Below are 22,657 nucleotides of genomic sequence, written 5' to 3'. Positions count from 1 at the left end.
TTGCTGCATTACTGAAAAGCTAGTGTGGATTAAACCACGTAAAAATATTTCGTGTGTGCATGTAAAAAGGAGCTGGGTTCTAGGCTCAGATTATTATAAGGGCATTTTTTATCTACATGAACAGCTGCTGGGACTTTCATCTACATGAACAGCTGGAAGTCCTGTGGGTGGGAGAGAGCAATTCTTCATAGCAAAGGATTTTCCTATGGAGTTCAGGGTGTCCAGTCTCCTTAGCCTCTGGCTCACCAGAGAAGCACCCAACACTGTGTTCCCCCAATTTTCTGAATATTCCAGTGTTAAGAATCTCTGTTCTAGTTGTTTCTATTGCCATGAGTTTAGCCTCTACAATCAGAAGGTAGAATCATTGAGAGAAAATATATATCTTACTCTTTTTCTATATTTCTTGAGGTAGTTAATGATCACAATAATGAAAAGGTTGTTCACTGATGCAAAAGCAAAAAATTAGCAACATTTTTAACCACCTATAGGAGATAGGAAAGGATCAGAGGTGTTACCCTCAGCAATGTCACCAAAAACATATAAAACAAATTATATATGGCAAAACCACAGAACCTGTCTTAAAAATGACCCAAAACCACATATGGTTTCCCCTGCTTCTGACTGTCCACTGCCCATTCTCTTGCTGAACACAATGGTGTCTCCATTCCACAAATTTCCATCAGCAACAACGTGCACTAATGCTCATAGAGGTGTCGAATTTGAATTGATTCAACTGTAAATCCCTAATATGCTGCCAGAAGATTACTGCAAGTGTTAAGTATAAAGTACCAAGGAAGATTTCCATATTTCAAGGGAATAAGAAGTCTTTTTTAAGCTCCAAGCTAAATTAAAACTCATTTTATTTTTTTCCCATTACACAAAACAGACTAGAAGCTTGTTCCTACTGCCATGGTAGGAAGAACTTGGGGAGGATTCTAGACAATACAGAAGAGAAATTCAGATGGATCCAGAATGGTGCAACTCTTACTGTCAGACTTGACTTCTGTGGATTTTAAACTGTCTCAAGTTATTAGGCATCTATTATGCAATGAGAGTTTTATATACCTTGTTTCTTATCTTTGCAACATCTCAGTAAGATAGATACTCTGCTCATTTTAAAGTCAAAAGATGGACGTTCTTAAACACTTGATAACTTGTCCCATGGATGACAGCTAAGGCAAACCCAGTCCTCTTTCTGCCTTTGCTCACCATGGTCTGTGATGGTTCATCATCTAAAAGGCTGATGCAAGCTCTATGATCATTTATAGGAATCCAGGAGCAAATTCTTTTACCCTCAATTCTTCTGCTGAATCTACAGCATCTTGAATGAAAGAACCATAGTTACTATCTCTGTGGTCCCATCTCCAGACAGGGTGGATCCTATCAGCTAATTTAGTTAGGAAGCGGTGCCCAGATACGCAGCCCCACCCGAGTGAGACATGCCTGTGTTTGGGAATGTACTATGAACCAGACAAGGATGTGCTATCATGCAGAGTGGGGGCAACACATTCAGAAAAGGAACCGAGGTCCAGAAAGTCCTGACTATGCAGTATGAGGGGCAGCACCACAGCTAGAATTCAGATTCCTAGTTGTAATCTGCCACTCTTGAACATGCAAATGGCTTATAAACATAGATGTTGAAACAGAAAAAAAACTTTCCATTAGCATTCAGTTCCCTGTTCCTAATAATTCTCTTGAGAATCACTACATCCCACTCTTCTTCTTCATTTTCTCAGTCCTTAATAGATACTCCGAGCAATCAGCAAGCTCTCTGGAGTATTTCAGGATACTTAAAATTCTATGGATGAAGTTGAATCCTTGACACATTAACATATGGCTGGCATCATTGACTTTAGAACACTGGTCGAGACAGAAAAGCCACAGTTTTTAATAGGGAAAAAGAAAAACCAAAACATGAGGTAATTGGGGTTCAGAAAAGTCAAGTGTCTTGCTCAAGGTTACAAAGCCAGAAAGTAGTAATGCCAAAGTTTAAAATCAGGCTGTCTGGCTTCTGCCCAAAACAGTATTTCACAAGACAAACACAGAAAGTCAAGTACTGTATGTTCTCCCTTCTGTGTGGAAACTTAAAAAAGACCTGAAAGTAGAATAGTGATCACCAGGGACTAGTGAGGGGAGGATGGGGGGTGGTGAGAAATGGATGATTTGGTCAGTGCAGGATATATGTATGTATGTATGGAAATATCATACCAAACTCCATTGACATGTACAATTAATATATGTTAATAAAAAATAGCATTTCGGACTTTTTAAAATGTTTATTCCAGAGTCTACACTAAAGGTCTACTAATATAATCAATTCTAAGCTAAATATTATATTATTGTACTTGAAATATTTAAGAAATATTAAGATGAACATATATTCTCTTAGATTTCTCCAACCAAAGGGATTGTCCTGGTAATAGCATTTTTTTGTAGAACTTACACTATTGGAAAATATTTTATTCTATCTACTTCTATAATTTACCTACTTTTATTTTACAGCTTTCAATTTAGAATAAAGTTCTGGTAATTATTATTAACCAAGAACCAAATTCATATAAAGTAGGGTCTCATATATCTGGTACTGTTCAGTTTCACAAATGCAAATACAATTACTTAAATGCCCCTGGAAAAATTCTGAGGCAAAGTTTAACTTGAGATATTAAACACAATAGCTTTAGCAGTCAGTGTCTCTTAGAACTATTTTTAGAGGTCGACAAACACACAATATAGACATATATACACATACATACATAAATGCATACATACATGCTTTACCACGGTGCTGTATCCCTAGTCCTTTTTAAAGAATTAATTTTGAGACAGTCTAAGTTGTTGAGGGTCTCACCTACATTGCTGAGGCTGGCCTTGAACTTTGGACTCTCTGCTCTCAGCCTTTTGAGTTGCTAGTGTGTGACACCACATCCAGCTAACACCAATATTTTAAATCACGGGATTTTCAATCTATTTACACATTAGAAAAACGGTATATAACTTTGATTATTGCTAAAACATGAAGAAACCTCAAATAAATGCACTACATCTGTTTGTGTTTACTGCCCTCTAGGGACAAAGGACCCACATTTGACTTATAAAGCAGCTCTGTTCCTGAGTTATATTTCAAAAAATGAAAGCTCCCTCATAAGTTCTAAGGATGACTGAGATTAAGAGGAACAGCAAGTTGGATCTTAAAAATTGAATAATAATCTAGAAAACAAAGGAAGGTTCATTATCTAATTAATCCGGTCTGAAATCTTTCACCCAAAGGGCTTTATTTAAAAACAGGAAACACTTACAACATTCATTAGAAAAGAAATTCCAATTTAAAGAAAAAATGCTCCTTCTTCACTATAGGGTATGCTTTGTGAAATGATTTAAGCAGAGAAGGCCTGTCTTCTGAAGCAATAAGGACAAATGTAAACAGGTTTACTTCTAGAAAGGCATAATTTTCACATGCACCCCTCTGCTATGTGGATCTTAAAGTAATTTTAACTCACAAAATTTGAGCTATAATTTTAAAAAATGAAAGGATACTCCTTTCAACAAAAGATGCCTGAACAAAAAATCAGACACCAGCCACAAAACAATGCAACCCAACATTCACCTGGCGCTTAACATTTTCTACTTAATACTTCCCAAACTATTTCAAAAATTTGAAGAGGGGGAGATTTTTCCTAATTCATTCTGTAAGGCCAGCAAAACCTCAATATCAAAACCAGACAACGATACAACAACAAAAAAGAAATCTACACGTTGATGTTCTTGACGTACTCAGATGCAAAAATTCTCATAAAAAATGAGCAAACCAAATCCAACTGCATGGTAAAAATGATTATTCATCATAATCAAGTAGAATTTATCACAGGGAAGCAAAGTGGCTCAACATACACAAATCAATAAACTCTCCTGAGAAATATACCCCAAACAGAATGAAGGACCCAAATCATGTAGGATTCACCTCAATAGAGACAGAAGATCATCTCAGAAAATTCAACATCACACACACACACACAAAAAAAACCAACAACAACAACAAAAAAACTTCCAACAAAAGCTTGAACCTACCACAATAAAGACCATATGTGACAAACTCAAGACCATATGTGACAACCTCATACAAAATGGGGAAAGTTGAAAACTTTTTCTCTAAGATCTGGCACAGCACAAGGATGCCCACTTTCACCTCTTTTATTCAACATAGTACTGGAAGTCCTAGCCAGAGGCAATTAGGCAAGAGAACGAAAGAGAGGGCATCCAATTTTGAATGGAGGAGGTCAAACTGTCCTTCCTTGCAGACATGATCTTAAATACAGAAAAGCCTTAAAAGACCACATACAGGAAAAAAAATCTGTTAGAACTAAAAAATGAATTTGGTGAAATTGCAGAACAAAATCAACACACAAATGGTAACCCTGGGCCACTATTATTTGTTCATCATTGAAAAGGCAACAAATAATTATTGTGTACTCAGTCTAGGACAAATACTATGCCAACTATGAGGGATAGAAAAATCCATTAAAATGGGCACAACTTTTTGCACAAAACTGAAGAGCCTCAATAGGATTATTCCTTCTGAATCCTTTTGCTTTTATTTTATTTTTTTCATAGTTTTCTATTTTTTCCAGCCTGGACTCTTTACAGTCAGTATAAATTTGCTTCCTTATAGTCAGTATATGATGCTTTTTCCCCTTTTAGGATGAGCTTTTGTCTAAGGCAGCATGTCCCAGAATGTGTAATGAAGGACAGCAATCCAAAGCAGCATTTTGTAAAGACGACTTCCACTGTCAAACAAAGCTTCAACGTGGCAGTAACTTCTATGGAATCTGTACATTAGCATAGTCAAGGCTCTGCCAAGGACTTGACACACAACCTTGCCTTGTTGGTTTGACATGGCATTTCCCATATTTACTCTTCTATCGAACTGTTGATATTCTTAACAAGGAAACAAAACCATAGTACTTAGGTTTCATTAAAAGTTCTTATGAAAGCAATGGGCTTTAAAAATCAGACACTTAAGATTTTTAGGATGGTTTTATTCACCTATTCACTCACTGATATTTATTGCACAGCTACTGTGTACCAGCCTTGGGGACACAGTAATGAACAAGAAAGATTCTCTTTGACCACGTAAACTTCGGACTCCTGGAGCAGAAAGACAAAGAAGGAGAAAAAAAATTAATGAAAAAATAGAGGCAATATGATACTGTGATGGGGACTGTAAGATTAAGTAGTGAGGAAAAACTGTACCAAGAAGATGGTATCTGAGAAGAGACTCAAATTACTAGGAAGTCAATTATTGCAGCAGTACTCACAATTACTAAGATATGGAAACACGATCTAAGTGTCCATTAAGTGATGACAGAGTAAAGAAAATGCGGTACACCTCCATCGTGGAATATAATTCAGCAGAAAAAGAATAAAATATTTTCACAACGACATGGAAGGAACTGGGGAGAATTAAGTGAAGTAAGCCAGGTACAAAAGATAAGTAACACATATATGATCTCACTCATATGTGAGGAAGTTTAGAGTGAAATGGTGGTTACAAGAGGCTGGAGAGTAGGAAGAATGGGGGGAGCTGATCAATGGGCACTAAATTAGAGTCAGACAGGAGTCAGAAATTAGGATGTGCTATTGCACAGTAGGGTACATAGATAATGCTACATTTTAAAAAGCTAGCAGAAAGGATTCTGAATGTTTTCACCATGAATGATAGATGATTAAAGATAGATTATGCATAATCTGATTTAAATGTTATATAGATTGTCCTAATCAATCGATCAGTCAATCTATCTATCTATCTACATATACTGGTACTAAAATATCACAAGGTATCCTATTTGTATGTACAGTTTTAATGTTTTAAAACTACAATTGAATTTAAAAATAAAGATGACTCAGAACAGACCACTCACAGTAAGGCTGAAGGAACCAGGAGACAGGGGAGAATGATATCAGAGGCAAGTGAAAGCAAGATGATATGGGACCCTGGAAGACTTCAAAGGGGTGGAAAGATACCCCTGGAAGGTTCTAGCACCAAGTAATGGAATATCATGTAGATTTTGTCTGATTTGCCACAGTGACTAAGTTGCAGGGACTGACATTTATGAGATGCACCATGGTATAGAATACAGGTTACTCTGGCTGACTTAAAGTCCCACCTCCTGTGAGCCCTGAAACAGGCAGCATGTTATCTAAGGGCTCTGTGCTGTGTGGAGGAATTGGAGTTAATGTGATCTAGGATAATCTATAAAGCATGTGCCAGGAGCTCAGTGAGTTATATTATTGCCAGAAATTCTGAAACTTGTCACAAAGAAAACATTCTGATTAAAAAGGCTGCTTTATGGGCTGGGGTTGTGGCTCAGTGGTAGAGTGCTTTCCCAGCATGTGTGAGGCACTGAGTTCGATTCTCAGCACCACAAATAAATAAATAATGAAAGTCCATTGACAACTAAAAAAATATTTAAAAAAAAAGGTTGTGAGCTGCGGTTGTAGCTCAGTGACAGAGAGATTGCTTTGTAGATGTGAGGCACTGGGTTCAATCCTCAGCACCACATAAAAATAAATAAACAAAATGAAGATATAGATATATAGATACAAAGGTTGTTTTAAGATGGCTACCATTATACCTACCCAAAGGTTTATGTACCAGTGGTTTGTCTAGAAGTTATCAAAATCACCCAAGCCAGACAAGACTGCTCTTGGAGATCTCAAACACACCAAGATATTTTTTCTGACAAATATAAAGAAGGATATTTTACTCTGGGTAAATGCAGAATAATACACTGGGTTCATACCATTCTTCAAAAGAAGCTCTTTATAGACCCCTTAAGACTGATTTCACAATGGACCCAGCAAATGAAAATAAAATCCAGTTCAGGGATTGCATTATGGGAGTGTCAATGAAGAGAAGAGTAGCCAAGATCCATAACTGTTCATGTAAAAGCACTACAGACCTGACTAACGGTGATCAACAGCTGGACATGATCAATTACAGCCTGGGCAGTCACTTCCCCCCACAGATAGGGAGGTAAGTATGTGGATCAGAACACACACTCTCCCATCTGGGGTAGTAAGAAAAGACTCCAAGTTGCGGGCTTCAAAAGCCTCCAGAATACCAGACCTAACAATACACAAAACTGTCTTTTCATAAAACAATAAAAGAATAATAAAAGCTCAAATTTATTGAGTGTTTACTATGTGCTGAGGATGGTGCTGGCTATACTACTGGCGTTATCTCATTTATTTCTAATAAAAATTTTATGAATGAGCGCTAGCATTATCCCTGTCTTACAGATGAGTCTGAAGGCTTCCAGCTATCAACTCTGTGGAGGCAAAACTCTAGTAGAATCTTGCCTTTTTCCTGGAAAACCAGGCCTGACAATTGAAGGCCCAGAGTGCATTGCAACTTAGACATGGAGTCTCACCTCTATCTCATGACTAAAAGTTTAACTAAGATATTGTCCAACAGCCCCCATCTCAATCTGGCTTCTCTTCCTGATCTACTGACTATTATCTTTCCCATTATTTGAGTTTAGAGTTTCATACTGTCCTCTGGCTGCAGTCCTGCAGTCCTGTAGGACCCATCACCCTTCCTCATGCAATCTTTGTCCTGCCCATCTTTTCTTTTCATTCCCATCCTACTTCAGGCCCTTGTCACTCCAGTAGCTAATTCTCTAACAGACTCTTCCTGTTTTTAGTATGTCCCCTCAATAGGATCCATCCTGTACACTTTTACCAGATTTACCCTCCCCAAATCACTTGGTTGTTCTATTTTCTTTCTAATATTATCTTTATAATCAAATGCAAGGCTCTGCAGGATTTGTAGGAGAGCTGCTCATGTTTTAGCTGGGCATTTAACACAATCTGCCATGTGGCCCAATCTGCATTTCTCACCCCTGTTCTGGCCTTAAAACCAGATTGTTCAGCCAGGCTCACGCTTCCATGATACCCACTCATCCTCCACCCCACTAATATACAATAACACTAAACCTACAGGGTATTCTATTCTACCCAAATTTCTTCTAGCCCCTATCATATACCTCCTTCCTCATTAGCAACTAATAGGAATCCTCAATGTTCACGATCCAGATGTTCAAGTAGCATGTTCCCTGGAATCCTTCTCATTCTAGTCCTGTGTGGGGAACTTCTCTACAGGACTGGACACCCTAAAGCATTCCATGACTCATTAAAATGCAACAGGCTGACTTAGAAGACTAGCTATATTTTCAGTGGTATGTCTGTATGTTTTGGTACTTGTGTACCTGCCTGTTTGCATAAAATACACCTATGTGAAGATCTCATTTCTCCTCTAAGAACCTTGAGCAGATAGATATCCTGCCATCTAAAACAAAAGGATAAAACAACAACTCAGTGAAAGCCTGAAACCTGAACTGTGGTTGACTTCAGTCAAAAGGTGCAAAACAAAACCAAACCCTCCTAATTGTTTATTTCCCACATGAAAGTGGTATCTCATCTAGAGAATGGTCAAGGATCAAACAAAGTAACAGAGACATACCAAATTAAAAATGTCATTTGAAAGTGATGGTGCCCATATAACCCCAGATCAGGGCTATATGACCAACAAGACCAAGTCTGTATTCTCCATAAGATCAAAGCCCTGAAACACAGAACTGTGTTGTCCTTGGTTACTTTCACTTGGCTATTCCTTGTTATTTTGCTATATCTGTATAACAGGTAGACCTTATAAATCCCTAAGGAATTATGGAACTGAAGAGGGAAAAAAGAGATTATTAAGCAAACTGAAGTTTGATTTCTCCACAACGTGGCTGACATTAAGTGGAAAATGGAAAGGAACCAATTGCCTATGCAGTGACTCATGGTCAACCCTTATAACAACTGCACCACTAGGGAAGTTTTCTCTTGATGGCTATATCTAGTGTCAGACTCATGACTAAGACCTCATCATGGGGCTGGCACTGGATTCAAGGTCATCTCATCCACACTTGTGTTTCTCAGCTGGATTGTCATTTTTAATCTGCAAGGATTAAAGGGTCTACTTCTAGTTCGTTTCTACTTTCACCAGGAAAAAGCACTTGTTATCTTCACTTTGTCTGATATTGGACACATTTTTAAATCATGACTTCGCTTTTCACAGAATCAGAAAAATCATTTGAAGGGGCTTTGGAGGTCATCCAGGGAAGAGAAAAACAAAGCACAAGCAAAGGACCAATTTTTAGACAGATAAATGAAGATCTACGTACAGCTTTTATAACATTAGTAAGTCTTTTTTTTTTTGTGGCCACCTTCATAGTATCCTTTTAGAGCCAACCTAATTAAGAAGTCAGCAAGAGTGTAAATAAAAATATGCTATCATTGGGTGCTAGGTAACCAAGATAACACTAAAGTAAACAAATCTGTGGGCATCACATATGCAAGCTGGTAAGGTCCCATAAATCACCATGACTGGGTATCAGGATTTAAAAGGCACACTCTGTAAGCCCTCTCCCAGTCTGTTGATTCAAGCCCCAATTGCATTTGGTTACCTATATGGCAGTATATAAAATTGACCTTTTAAATTTAAAAATAGTCACAGTCATCATCCCTACTAAAGATAGGCCATAGTGCCTGCCATGTTTAAAAAATTTACATAAGTTTTTATTTAATTTTCACAACAGTCCAGTGGGGTAGCTTATGTTGTCTTGATTATAGAGAAAACAGAGGCTCAGAGGGGTTAGAGTAAATTAATGGTCCAAGGTCTTAACTCTAGTGTGGAGCAGATTCATACCCAGAAAAGAAGTTGCTAAGTTCATCAGAATTTAGGAGGTGATTTAAAGGAGAATTGAGAATTTGCTCTTCTGTTCCGTTTTACTCTCCTAGCATGTAAGTTAATAACAAGTCTATTACAGTGAATCAGCTGATATTTATATGGACATGGTCTCTTTTCACCCTATTGCAGCTTGCACCTTGCTGTCACGTACCCTTCAACTATTCCCTTTTCTCACTCCTGGGCACCAGGATCCTTAGGGGATAGACCAGCCATTGGATTTAGCAACCCATCCATGCTGCTACTGGGCTACTACTCAAGGAGGCAACAGGTGAAGGAGATGACACTAGGTCTTAGTGCTAACAGAGACCTGAGCCTCATGAAATACACTGTCTGTTAATCTCCCCAAGCAAGTCGGTCCTCCCCTCCTCCCCCAAAGCTGCTGCTGATCATCCTCCTTAGAACATTTGTACCCTCTTGTTGACCTGTCTGATTTTTTTTTCTTCAAAGCTGTCCCCAAGGCTCATTACAACCAGATTTTACCATACAAACCCTGAGGCAGAAGGAGGTCAGGAACAGAAACCGGTTCCTTTGCCTTCAGCCAAGGAGAGCCCTGACCCCAGGCCAGCGGGATCAGATGTTCTGCCTCCTACCACTCCTCCTGCCCTCATTGCACGCTAATAGCTTCTCTGTATTTCTTGAAACCTTTCTTTCCCTCATTTTTCTTCCTTCCTACCATCCATTGGTCCACATTCCCTTTCCCATTTTGTCCCTAGAGGAAAACAGAATTTCAAAGACCCTCATAGTAACAGGCTATTTTTAAAACCCTAAACTTTCTTACACCTTCTCTGTTGTTGCCTTACTCACCACCAATATCCTTAGATTCTCTGCCAGCTTGGCATAATAGATCTGCTTTCATCATTTGGTTTTCTCATCTCACCAACCTCATTATCCTTTCATTTATATCTGTGACCAGTTAACTACCTGCCTGCCAGGATGGCTCCTGACCAGACACACTGTCTCAACATCATGTTTTTCTTAGGAGGAAGGGGCCAGGTCAGGTTTGTGCCCATTTGACATAACTGAGAGAAGGAAGGCAGAACAAGATGTACTATAGGATTCCCCTTGAGTAATTAGCTTTTGCTGAAATTGCTCTTGCTATTTTGGAATCCAGTACTCATTAAATACATATTTTAAAATGTTTTGAATATTTTGAACATGTAGTCTGAGAACAAACACTTATGTCTCTATTTCACCCAACACTTTATCTAAAAAATAATTACCTTTACACCTACTAAAATCCCTGCAGAGCACTTGCCAGCCTGCCTGCACAAGGCCCTGGGCTCCCCCAGTATTGCAAAACATGTGCTCCCTCCACGTGGATCTCAGGTAAATTTAAATGAGCCTCAGGTTTTCATCTTTAGAAATGGGAGAAATTGTTTTCATATGTAGTATACTATTTCTAGGACTAAATTAGAAACTTAAGGTTTGAGGTATGAGAAAATAAACAAAATCATGCCTTACATTAAAAGGTAAGGCACATATGAGAGTTTCCCGACCAGTGGTAGTCAAAGATTGTTTATGGACCAAATGGATAACACTATAATGTTTGGCATTGAGTCTTTTCTTTGTAATTCTGTGTAATTCAGTATATTTTATAATTCTTTTAAAAGGTACACAATCATTTTTATGTTTTTTTTCTCTAACTCCTCACTGTTCTTCCTTCTTCAGTGAGTTTGAATTAGAAGGATCAGGTAACATTTTAAAACAGAATAACAAAAGTAAACACTGATACAATGAGTAATTGATTCTTCCACTGAATATGACTTTTCAGATAATAAATTCCTTTCATATAGGAATTAACTGTGTCATAACACAACTCTGTTCCCTTTAATCATTTCACTTCTCATTAGCACTAAAGCAAAATTAAGATTTAGGCCCAAATATCTTTCAGGAAAAACTAAACTAATCTTCTCCTGATATATAGAAAAGAAATAGGCCTATTTCTAGTAAAAGATTCCTCATGAGTTACTGAAACCCAATTATCACTACTCTTATGAAGATCTAAGAGATCGTGCTGAGAATATAACATTAAGAAATCAAAGAAAGAAAATAAAAACATAGGCTAAAGAGAATATTAATGTTTCATCTTTATCACAGCCTGCTGAAAATGACTTGAAATATTCAAAAAGATGGAAGAGGATAGGTGCTTAGTTTAAAAAAGGGAAGGGACTAGTCAATGAATATTCACTAAATACCACTTCTATGAAAGGCAGGGAGAAAAGCATAGTTTTGTTCACTCTATGCAACTTTTAGCCTCTTTTTGTGAAACAGGGCTTCCCTGAAAATAATGACATTTAAATCACATATACATAATTAAAGCACCCACGACGAAAGAATTCTCTTAAACTGTGAAAGCCCTCCCCAAATTGAAATTCATTCTCTTCCTAAATTATTGCTTCAAAGCCCATCAATTGTAAAGGCAGTTTATTTTTTCCTGAATATAGAAAAATGAAACTAGCAAACATCAAATACAACCTATCTTGCTCAAGTACTCCTTTTCTAAAATGTAGAGTTGATTTATAGGCATAAAAAATACAATATCACCTTACTAAGAAAAAATATTTTCTTTGTAATTCTGTGTAATTCAGTATATTTTATAATTCTTTTAAAAGGTACATGATCATTTTTATATTTTTTTCTCTAACTTCTCACTGTTCTTCCTTCTTCATTGAGTTTGAATCAGAAGGATCAGGTAATATTTTAAAACAGAATAACAAAAGGAAACACTGACACATTTCCTCAAAATATTTTGAAGAGTATTTCTGTAAGACAATTATGAATAATTAATATGAATAATGCTCATTCATATTTGTCTAAAACAAAAACAAAGCAGCCAGAACACTGCTATTTACAGAGAACACACATTAAAATCAAGCAGTTATTTTCTGAAGTGAAGAAGGCACCCATGGGTCTGAACTTACTCCAATATGGCAGCCGCATCTTTGCCTTGTTGCTATGGTTACATCCCTATCATGCCTGTGCTTTCTACTTTCCAGACCTGTTTATGACAGGCAGAGGTGTTTCCTACTATGGTGCCTATGTCTGCACAGCTAACTGCTTGCCAGGAATAAGAACCAGAGGCTGTGAAAGTAGGGATTACAGTGCAGCAGCCCCTAGATGCAGACGGGAACTCAAGCACATGCTAGGTAAAACCTGACAGATTAGACCCTAAAAGGAGAAAAAGATTCTCTCTCTCTCTCTCTCTCTCTCTCCACACACACACACACAAACACACACACACACACCCCTTTTCATCAAAACTGAAAGAGCATTCAGATAGTTACAACTGAAAAGGATCTAATAAAAAAGAGGTTATTGCTAAAATAGATATGACAGAAAACAGTTTGCAGCTATGAATATGGTCCATCTGGCTTTTGCCTAAACACTATTAACTTTAAATTCAAATGAGATAAGGCTAATCTAGTATATCCTGCAATAACATTTCTGAGAGATGAGTTCTCTAGAAGCAAAACTCAGATTCTTAAGGGAGAAATACTAGGAACTCTTGTCAATGAACGAAAAACATTTTCTTAAGAGGCAGGAATGATAATGCTTTGACTCTTAGTCTACCAATCCCAGCTAGAAATGGTATTTACATTAACTACTATCATGAGCCCTGTACTGACTTACCTGACTACCTAACAAAGGATGATATTGACACTCCCTGGGTTTAGACTAAAAGTAGTGTAGACAGCCTCATCAGAAAAATAAAACAGAGGCAACATATTGTACTAACAGTGAAGAGAATCCCAGATAAAATCATGTGGAAAGTAAAAGAGGATAGATGGAATATCCAATGGGGGAGGGGGCTGTGGAGAAAGACTCAGGAGGAGACAGGACAAATCAGGCTTCAGAAGGAGGTCAGCATTCCAGACAGGCCTAGAGGATGCTGCCGAGTTTTTACATCACCTTTTTTGTTTTCAAATTTTTCGATTTACAGGAAACTTGTGAAGGAAGTACAGAAAGTCCCCTATACTCTACAGTCAGGTTTTTTACATTAGTATGGCACATAGGTCACAATTACTGAGCTCATATTGATGCCTTCATTGCACACTTTTTTTTCTGACTTCCTTAGCTTTCATTTAGTGTTCTTTCTCTGTTCCAGGATCTCACCTAGGATACCTTGTTATATTTACTTAGCATGTTTCCCTAGGCTCCTCTTGGCTTTGAGTTTCTTCTTAAAATTTTCTCATTTTTAATAATTCTCACAGTTTTTAGGAGTTCCGGTCAGGTATTTTGAGGAATATCCCTTGAGTGGAATTTGCCTGATATTTTTCTCACGATTAGACTGGGGTTAATTGCAGATGCCAAGGAAAATAATAGATGCAAAATACCTTTTTCATCAGATCATATCAAGGATACAGATTCTTAACATGACTGTATCATCGTCAGTGTTGATCCTGACAACATGGGTGAGGTAGTATCTGTTGAGTTTCTCATTGTGGAGTTACTTTTTTCCCCTTTTCAAAGAGTATCTTTTGGAAGGAAGTCAATATGCACAGCCCATACTTCAGGAGAGGGGAGCTATGTTCTTCCTCTTTGTGGGTGCAGAATTTATCTATATGTTATTTGGAATTCTCCTGCACAGGAGATTTGCCCATTTCTCCCATTTAATTATTTATTCAATCAACTATTTCTATCAACATACACTCAGGGGTTTTTATGTTATATTTTGAGTCATAATATAGTACTACATTTTTTTGCATGTATTGTTCCAGCTTTGACAATTAGAGCTCTTTCAGTTTGCTCTTGTATCCCACTTATAGGACCCTACATTAGTATATGATTTTGTTTGTTTGATCTCATCCTTACTTTCTGGCAGTACAAGATGCTCCAGGCTCATATTGTATATGTCCTGCCTCAGTCCCTAGAATCCGACATTTCTCTAAGGAATCCTGCTGTCTTTTATAGGACAGTAGTGTTAGAAATTAAAATGGGGGTGCTGGGTGCACTCATACTATTCTAGGTCCTCTCACCTGACAGAATGAGAAAATATTTGTGGTGTACAAGATGGTTCAGATGTTGAGAGGTGGAAACACGGGCTAGGTTCTCAATATACTTTTATTAACATTAAATATTAATAAGAGATTGTGAGCCTCTGTTATTTCCAGTTTCATTCAGAGGAACTACAGAGATATATTCTTTTATGAAAAAGAAAACCCTCCACTGCTTTATGTAGGACTTTAAGAAGAACTAATAATATTCCTTTATAGCTGGAAATAAATGGCTTAACATACTCAGTATTTACCATGTTTCTGTCTCAATAATTCTCATCTTTCAATTCATCAAATCATCACAGCCACTATTTAACAGATGAAGAAGATGGGAAAGTGGGCCCATGTACTCTGAATATAAGGCAGAGAATGAGTCCAACCCAGGCAGCCTGGCTATAGAAGGGTGGTCAAGATCCACAGACCGTTCTACTTGAGGAATGAGTATCTAATGAATGAGAGATTTCTAATGAAGAAATTTTCCATTTCTTCTAGAAGGGAAATTCCATTGAAGGCAGAGAAAGAACATGGTAGGTTGTTTAAACCAAACAAATCATTCTAACTAAAAATGACTTTAAATAATGTTTTTGTTACAAATTCAGATGACTATGTCCAAAAATATGGCCACAGTCCATAAGTAGTAAGCTAAATGTCATAAGGTGGCCTTCAAATAAATGCTTTCTTGTTATATATTAATTTTAATATATATTAGAAAAAATAAGGTGTTCAGTTTAGTATTTATGTTTTTTAAATAAATTACTTTAAATTAAACCTTTAACATACAATTGCAGATATGAATGTATACTGAAATGATGGTGTATACAGAAATGATGGCTTGAGAAACACTAATTAAGATTATAATTTAGACTATAATTCCTTACAGAATAGAAACAAGAAATATTACATTCTTACACTGCAAGGAGTATAAAACACAAGGTTTTATTGATCTTGTTTTTTTTGTGTATATTCCAGACAAATGAGCACATATAATTTATGGAATATCCAGTGTGTGTTATCCACCAGAATGAACTTTGCACACTTATAGCTATTATTCTTACAACATTTCAACTTATTTCCCCTTCTATTATCACTACTTTTAAATGAAGAAAATAGAACTTCAGAGAGGTGAGGCATTTGCCCAAACTATTAAGTAGGAAACAGCAAAGCTGAAATTTGAGACCAAATTCACCTGACAAAAAACATCTGAGTTCTTTCCATTCTGCAAAGTTGCCCTAAGTATCATTGGTGCATACTCCAGGTCAGGAGGTAAATATCACTTGCCTTTATCACATACAAAGTAAGCAAAACAATAAAAAAAACTCAGAATATAAAAACAATAATAAATATAAATATTCTTTTAAAAATAAAGTATTCTTTAAAAGAATATAAACCTATCATTATTTTATCTATTAATGTAATTTAACTAATTTTCTAATGAACACAGAACCATTTGTGGTTTAAGCAAATATCAAGATTCATCCCCTATTCCTGTTAGAGTGAATAAAATTAAATGTCTTCTTTCAAAAATCATGTGACTAGCACAGCATGGTGTTGCTCACAGGCCTGTAATCCCAGTGGCTGAGAAGGCTGATGCAGGAGTATCACAAGTTCAGCAATTTAGTGAGGCTCTAAGTTCAGCCTCAGCAATTTAGTGAGGTTCTAAGCAACTTAGCAAGACCCTGACTCAACATAAAAAAATAAAAAGAAAGGGCTGGGGATGTGGGTCAGTGGTTAGGCACCCCTAGGTTCTATCCCTGGGGCAAATAATAATAAACTCAACTCGTGTGACTATTAAAATGAAAGACTGTCTGTCCGTTTTCTAGAAAGATTTCAAACTATGCCAATTAAGCTATGATGACAAGTAACTAGGGTAGAACTATTGCCCTACTAGAGCCACAATAAACCCCAGCAATGAGCAGCTTTAAAAAAGCTGATCTCCCTTACTAAACAAGAGAAAATCAAGCTCTACCAATTTTATGGAGCAACTAAAAATCATGACACTAAACACATTTCACATCTACTATATATATATATATATATATATATATATATATATATATATATATATATATATCTTTTAAAACAGTGACAATCCATGTGACACTGCAAAAATCTTAAATTGAACAAAAGCATTATCATCCTTGCTATTCAGAGAAAAGTTTATTTAATCTATCCATAATACTAGTAACAGTACTATTTTATCTTAGTTAAACCTTATGTTTTAAATATATATATATATATATATATATATATATTTTTTTTTTTTTAAGTGAAGAGTTCATAAAGTTCTCAGTTGGAGCTACCATTTCCCATGAATAAAATCAACATGTAATAAATTAAAGCAATTTTTCTAGCAATGATTAATTTCTTGATTCATAAAAATGAAGAATTTTTGATAATTTGAGTGTTAGGGATATTTAAGCTTACTGACACTAGAACTGAGTGGATGGCAACAGAGACAACTTTTTTTTTCCCTTTTAACCTTAGTGTCTTGGTGAATTAAAGTCAACTAACTAAATATTCGATAAAACAAAAATACCCATTAAAAGTGCTTCCTTCTTTCTATTATTACTTTATAAAAAGAACATTTTTTATAAAGACAAGGATTTCTCAATCTTTTTTGTATTAACTTTAAGAAACTATATGTAAGTTACAAAAGTCTTTCCTAAAATCTACCTTTATTAAATGGATGAAGGATCATATATCAAGTTCAAGAAAACAACAAAAAGTTGAGGTTCTATAGTTAAACATTACTTTTTTTTTTAATCTAGAGTTTTTCTTTAGGTACCTCAATTAACTCTCAGCAATTCTTTTTTCAAAATTTAATATTTTAATGTAGAAAACAAGTGTTGCTATAATGTTTCATAAATTAAAAATGTCTTTTTCAATTAACTTGAGTTCCTTCTTAGCAAAAATTCAACACTGATTTCTATTCTGAGTTATTTTACTTGTGCAGTGCAGAAATACCTTAAGATGAGCCACTTCTATGAACATATATTCCTTCCAGCAGACCTCCTGCCCATCAAATATATCAGCAGTCCCAGAAAGTGCTAGTCCATGCTATGTATTGACAATCAAAAAGCAGCAGGGGGAGCAACCAAGGAAAGCTCTAAGAAAAAGCACCCCAGAAAAGCAATTTAATTTATAGGCAACAGAAACATACTAGGGATAATTACTAAAAACCAAAGAGACAAATAAATTCTATAAAGAAGTCATATCCACATTTGCAAACTGGCCTAAGCACCTCTGGAATGAATTATAGGACAACCTGAAGTTCCTTAGAAGGACACTTGAATCCTAGTATCAAGACAGACTTTCAACTTGAAGACCATTAGTTTCCAGCAATGCCAAGCCTCGGAACTGCCCCTAAAATTAGAGAGGAGAAACAAAATGCATTTTTTATCTGGGGATGTGGTGGAAAGAATCCATAATTATTTCATTTTCTCTTTTAAACATCACTGCACTTACACTGAAGGCCTGGTGAAATGCACACTATTAGGTCACAAGAGAATTAAGTTACCAGGTTCCACTGCAGTCTTTGAAAGTCCTGAGGGCCATATTCCTGCCCTCCTTGCCACTCCTTCTACCCTCAATACACTTTCCATGAGAGACAACTCAAAATACCATGAAACTATTCCACATTAAAGGATATTTTTTACCAGAAAGGCACTTTACTTTGCAAAATCAATAAAAGGATGGAAAAGTGCCCACCAACCTACATGACATTTACATGTTCTAAAGATTTATATGGCTTTTGTTTTCAGTTTTACAGTAAAACAGATAAAATAATTCATTTTTCTGTCTGGAATTTCATAGCTGAATTATTTTTAAAAGACTAAACTTCTAATAAGGACTTCAAATCTTCTAATAGAATTTTACAGACAGTTACCTAAGAATTATAAAAATATCTATGAAACAAAGTGTCTAGCATAACTTATGGTTAAAATAGGCAATCCGTATGGTTAAATCAGTATGGTTAAATAGGTAATAAGTAAAGTTTGATCTGATCCCTAAATAATATCAGTAACAACAGATATAGTGCTACTCTTGACAGACACTCAATTAGCTTGCTGTTAAAATATATATATTTTCCTTTAAATTCTTACATTGACCTTTAAAAGTATCTGTTATTATGCCTATATTATGCCAAGGAAACTGAAGCTAAAATGTTTAAGTTGCTAATGTAACTCATCTAGCAAGGAACAAAACCATGAACTTCCGGGTCCATTTGCCTCCAAAAGCTCTGATAACTCACTAAAATTTCCCTCAATTGTAACAATGAGGTTCCAAAGGAAATCTGTACAACTCTCAGGCAGATTAATGTGCTTATGAAGGTAAATGCTATAGATTTAATCACTCAAATTAAATGCCATCTGGAATCTCTTACCAAATTGGTACAAGCATCCTACAAGCCAACTGGACTTGGCCAAGAATTCAATAATGTTCCTACCTCAATAGCATCAATAAGCAGTATGCACAGTATAAAACCAATACAGAAAATATAGCTAGTTACTTCTAAAGCAATATTTTAAAATTACTATCAGGTTTCTTTTATTAAAATTTTTAAATATATAAATTGTTAACCCAACTTGTTAAATGGATTTGAGCAATCAGTTTCCTTCTTCCCAGTACCCAAATCCATCTCATAATTAGTATTTACTATTATCACTTTAAAATCCTGGTTTCTTACTAGTGTTTTTATTGTGCTTTTTAATCTATTAGAGTATAATTTTAAATATCTCAAGAAAGGGGAAAACTTTTCCATGGCAAAAGATAAACCCTGACAGAATGGATAGCAATAAGACTAATAACCAAAAAGCAATGTTGAAGATTTATTCATTCATACTCAAGAGAGATGGTGTGAAACAAATTGTCTGCATTTCCAGTCCAGACTGAAGGTAGGGCATCACTCACAGGGACTTTCAGATCAGCTGCTCCAGCTCAGTTTATAGCTCTTGTGGCTTTGGTAACTTTACAAACTTTACCAAGAGCTTTAGTTTTAATTTTTTTTTCATTTATAAAAAATTATGTGAGCATAACACAAATTTAAAAATGAATAAGTTGAAAAAGAAATGAACAGCCTAGAAATTAAAAGTTGAAGCAAGAGCTTTGGTTGACCCAAGTGTCATGTGAATAATCTTTCAACCACAGGATATAAGCAGAGCTAAACGGCTCCACTTTGAAAAAGTATTTTCTTATTTATTTGATTATTTCAACCAAATAAACCTATCTTCCACACTAATCATGTAAATTAACTCAAGGTTGAGAGCCATCACAGAGAAGATTTAAAAGCAGAAAAAAATACCTCTTATTTGGTGCTTGTAAAAGAAAGCTGTCATTTTGAGCAATTGCTGTGACCCCAAATGTTTTTACCTTAAAGTATAGATAAATTATTTCACAGTTGAAATCACAATATATTGTTAGATTTCACATCAATTTTTAAACTTAAACCTAAGTTTCACCATTAAGAATATGAGTTTTAAGGAAAGTGAACTAGCTTTTCAGGTACATTTTGCTTAAAAAGTACTGTCAAATCATCTAAAAAACATAAATAAATGCATGTATCTCGCTAGATACCCAAATTTTGTTCTGCCTTTTACTACATAGAATCAATCTAACAGATAAAGAATTAAGATCAGATCCAGTGCAGAATGCTCTCACTCAGCATTTAGGACACTGGAGATACTTGGCATACATCTCCTGTTATTATGAATCAAATTATGAAAAAGAAAAACAATCTCTATTTCTAGTTTATAAAGATAAGATTTTTTTTTAGCCAAATGAGAACAATGGCATCTAATGCTACTACAGGAATTAAGAGTCCCAATAAGAAAGCAATTCTAAGAGAAGCCATGCCAAATTTAGAAATGAGACCCAAATTTAAATAATAAAAACCTGATTTGATCATCAGTGTATACATGGGTAGGTCACTATGCATAAGGGTAGGTTACTAAATTCAAGCAGTAGCTGGGGACCCCTTTTATTTGCTTGAAGCCGACTTTTTACTTAAACAGCAATGCTATCTATATAAGAAATGTTAACAGATAAGACAAGTGTCTGTGATGCTACAGTTTTTGTAAAAACTGCATGAGGAAAAAACAGGGGGGATAAAAACTATAGTAAGCTAAAAAAAAAAAGCATCACTCATTGAAATACATGTACACATGAAGAGTAAAATGGCCATCACCTTCCTGATCTTGCAAATAAATGGGTGGCTAAAACACATAAGTATCTTTAAGAAACAAGTATTATTAATTGAACACAATATTATCAGTCCTTACTAGCTGCATCCCTCAGATATCTGCATCCAACATGCACATGCCTCCTTTCCTGCCCCTTCAGTCAGTCAATCATTAAAACACACATAATCCAATTTATTTCCTTGCATAACTATAGACAAAAAGAACAGGGCTTATTTTTTTAAATGCAGCAAAACTGAAAATACTCTACCTTAACTTCCAGGCTATTTTATGGCTGTTTCATACTGAAGATTACTTATCAGACCCCCAAATTCCATTAACTGCCAAGACTAGCACTTTTGTACATATGGCACAAATGTCCAGCTGAAACCTCCTTGAAACTAAATGACCTCAGAAATCTGGTCTTCTTCAAGATCAAAAGAAAAGGCAATGATCATAATGAAGCTTCTAACTGTGTATGGCCAACAGAATATATAAAGGCAAAGGTCTAACAGGGTATCCTGATAACTAGATAAATGAGGGTTAAGGTTCTAAGTTCTGAGTTTGAGTGCAGTAGGTGGTGAGATCCAAGTGATTTCATTGACATCCACCAACTCTTATTTCCAACCAGGAATCCCAAGAATACCTTTAAATATGCAAGGCCAACAGACCCTACTGGGTTTCTCCTTGCAAGGGCAAAATGTCACTTAGGAACCTTGTGTCCTGGATATTTGATCAAATTATGTCAAAGTTGATTTTGCAAAATGTTTAATTTATCTATAGTGAGTGAAAGAGAGAAGGAAGGAATGGAAACAAGAACATCCCTTCTAAAGGGAGCATAATAGTTAACATGCAATGAGCATGACAAATATCTCCCTGTATTTCCCGGGGCCACAGGGACTGGTGCTTCACCAGCGTGGGAATCAGCAGTCTAGGGGCATCAATGATAGTAAAACAGGGACTTACCTTGTTGGAGGCCATCTCGCTGACAGAGTGCCTGGTCTGCAGGGTCTCTAGTTGGTCCAGACACCAATCCAGTTCCTCCAGGGTCTCGCTGGCCAGTTTCTGGTAGGCCTCCTCTGCGAAGAGATAGGGATAGGGGGACTCAGTTCTCAAGCGCTTCACTGGGCCGCCAGCGAGTTCAAAGGGGGACATCCTGCCATACCCCGCCATGCTTGGATGCCCAGTGCCTGCACATGAGGGCTGCTCCTTCATATGGCCAAACCCGGCAGCTCGATGGGGGCTGAGTCTCCACCCGCGGGGCCGTTCGCGACTGGAAGGCTTAGTTTCTCCAGCTTGACGTCGCGGGTAGGCCCTCAGAGAGGGCGTGCGAAGTGCGACAAGCCAACTTTTATTACAGGAACGGAGGTGGAATAACCACGATGCAACTTTTGGACAGCGCGGCGGGAATTCGTCCTAGTTCTGGAGGATGACGACTAGCAGCCGTCCCACAGAACGACGTCGGGTCCACTGCTGGGTCTTCTCGGTCCCCGGCCCCGCGCCCGCCCCGCCTGCCAAGCCTTATGCTCGGCACTTGAAGCGAATGAATCAGCCGTGGCCAGGTGCGCGGCCAACACGTTTCCTATAGCAGTGTAGAGGCAGAGTGGAAGGCTGAGGTTTGGAGGTGTCCGTTTTAGAGGCTACAGTGATAGTGATAGAGCAATGGATAGAACTCAGGTTCACATGCTGACTCTGCA

The 22,657-nt window shown here is 36.7% G+C and overlaps 1 protein-coding gene across 1 annotated transcript in view; it reads right to left on the bottom strand.

Annotated features, from left to right (window-relative positions):
- LOC144369713 (3',5'-cyclic-AMP phosphodiesterase 4D-like) overlaps window positions 1-22,657 on the bottom strand; it is a 233,125-nt gene that overhangs the window by 28,174 nt on the left and 182,294 nt on the right. Inside the window, 1 exon segment of the mRNA XM_078029833.1 lies at window positions 21,927-22,039. Within this exon segment, the coding sequence (XP_077885959.1) occupies window positions 21,927-22,039 (113 nt within the window).

Source organism: Ictidomys tridecemlineatus, chromosome 13 (genome assembly GCF_052094955.1).
Source record: "Ictidomys tridecemlineatus isolate mIctTri1 chromosome 13, mIctTri1.hap1, whole genome shotgun sequence".
NCBI classification, from domain to species: Eukaryota; Metazoa; Chordata; class Mammalia; order Rodentia; family Sciuridae; genus Ictidomys; species Ictidomys tridecemlineatus.
The sequence above is the reverse complement of the archived record's forward strand: the minus strand, read 5'-3'. Positions and strand labels throughout refer to the sequence as shown.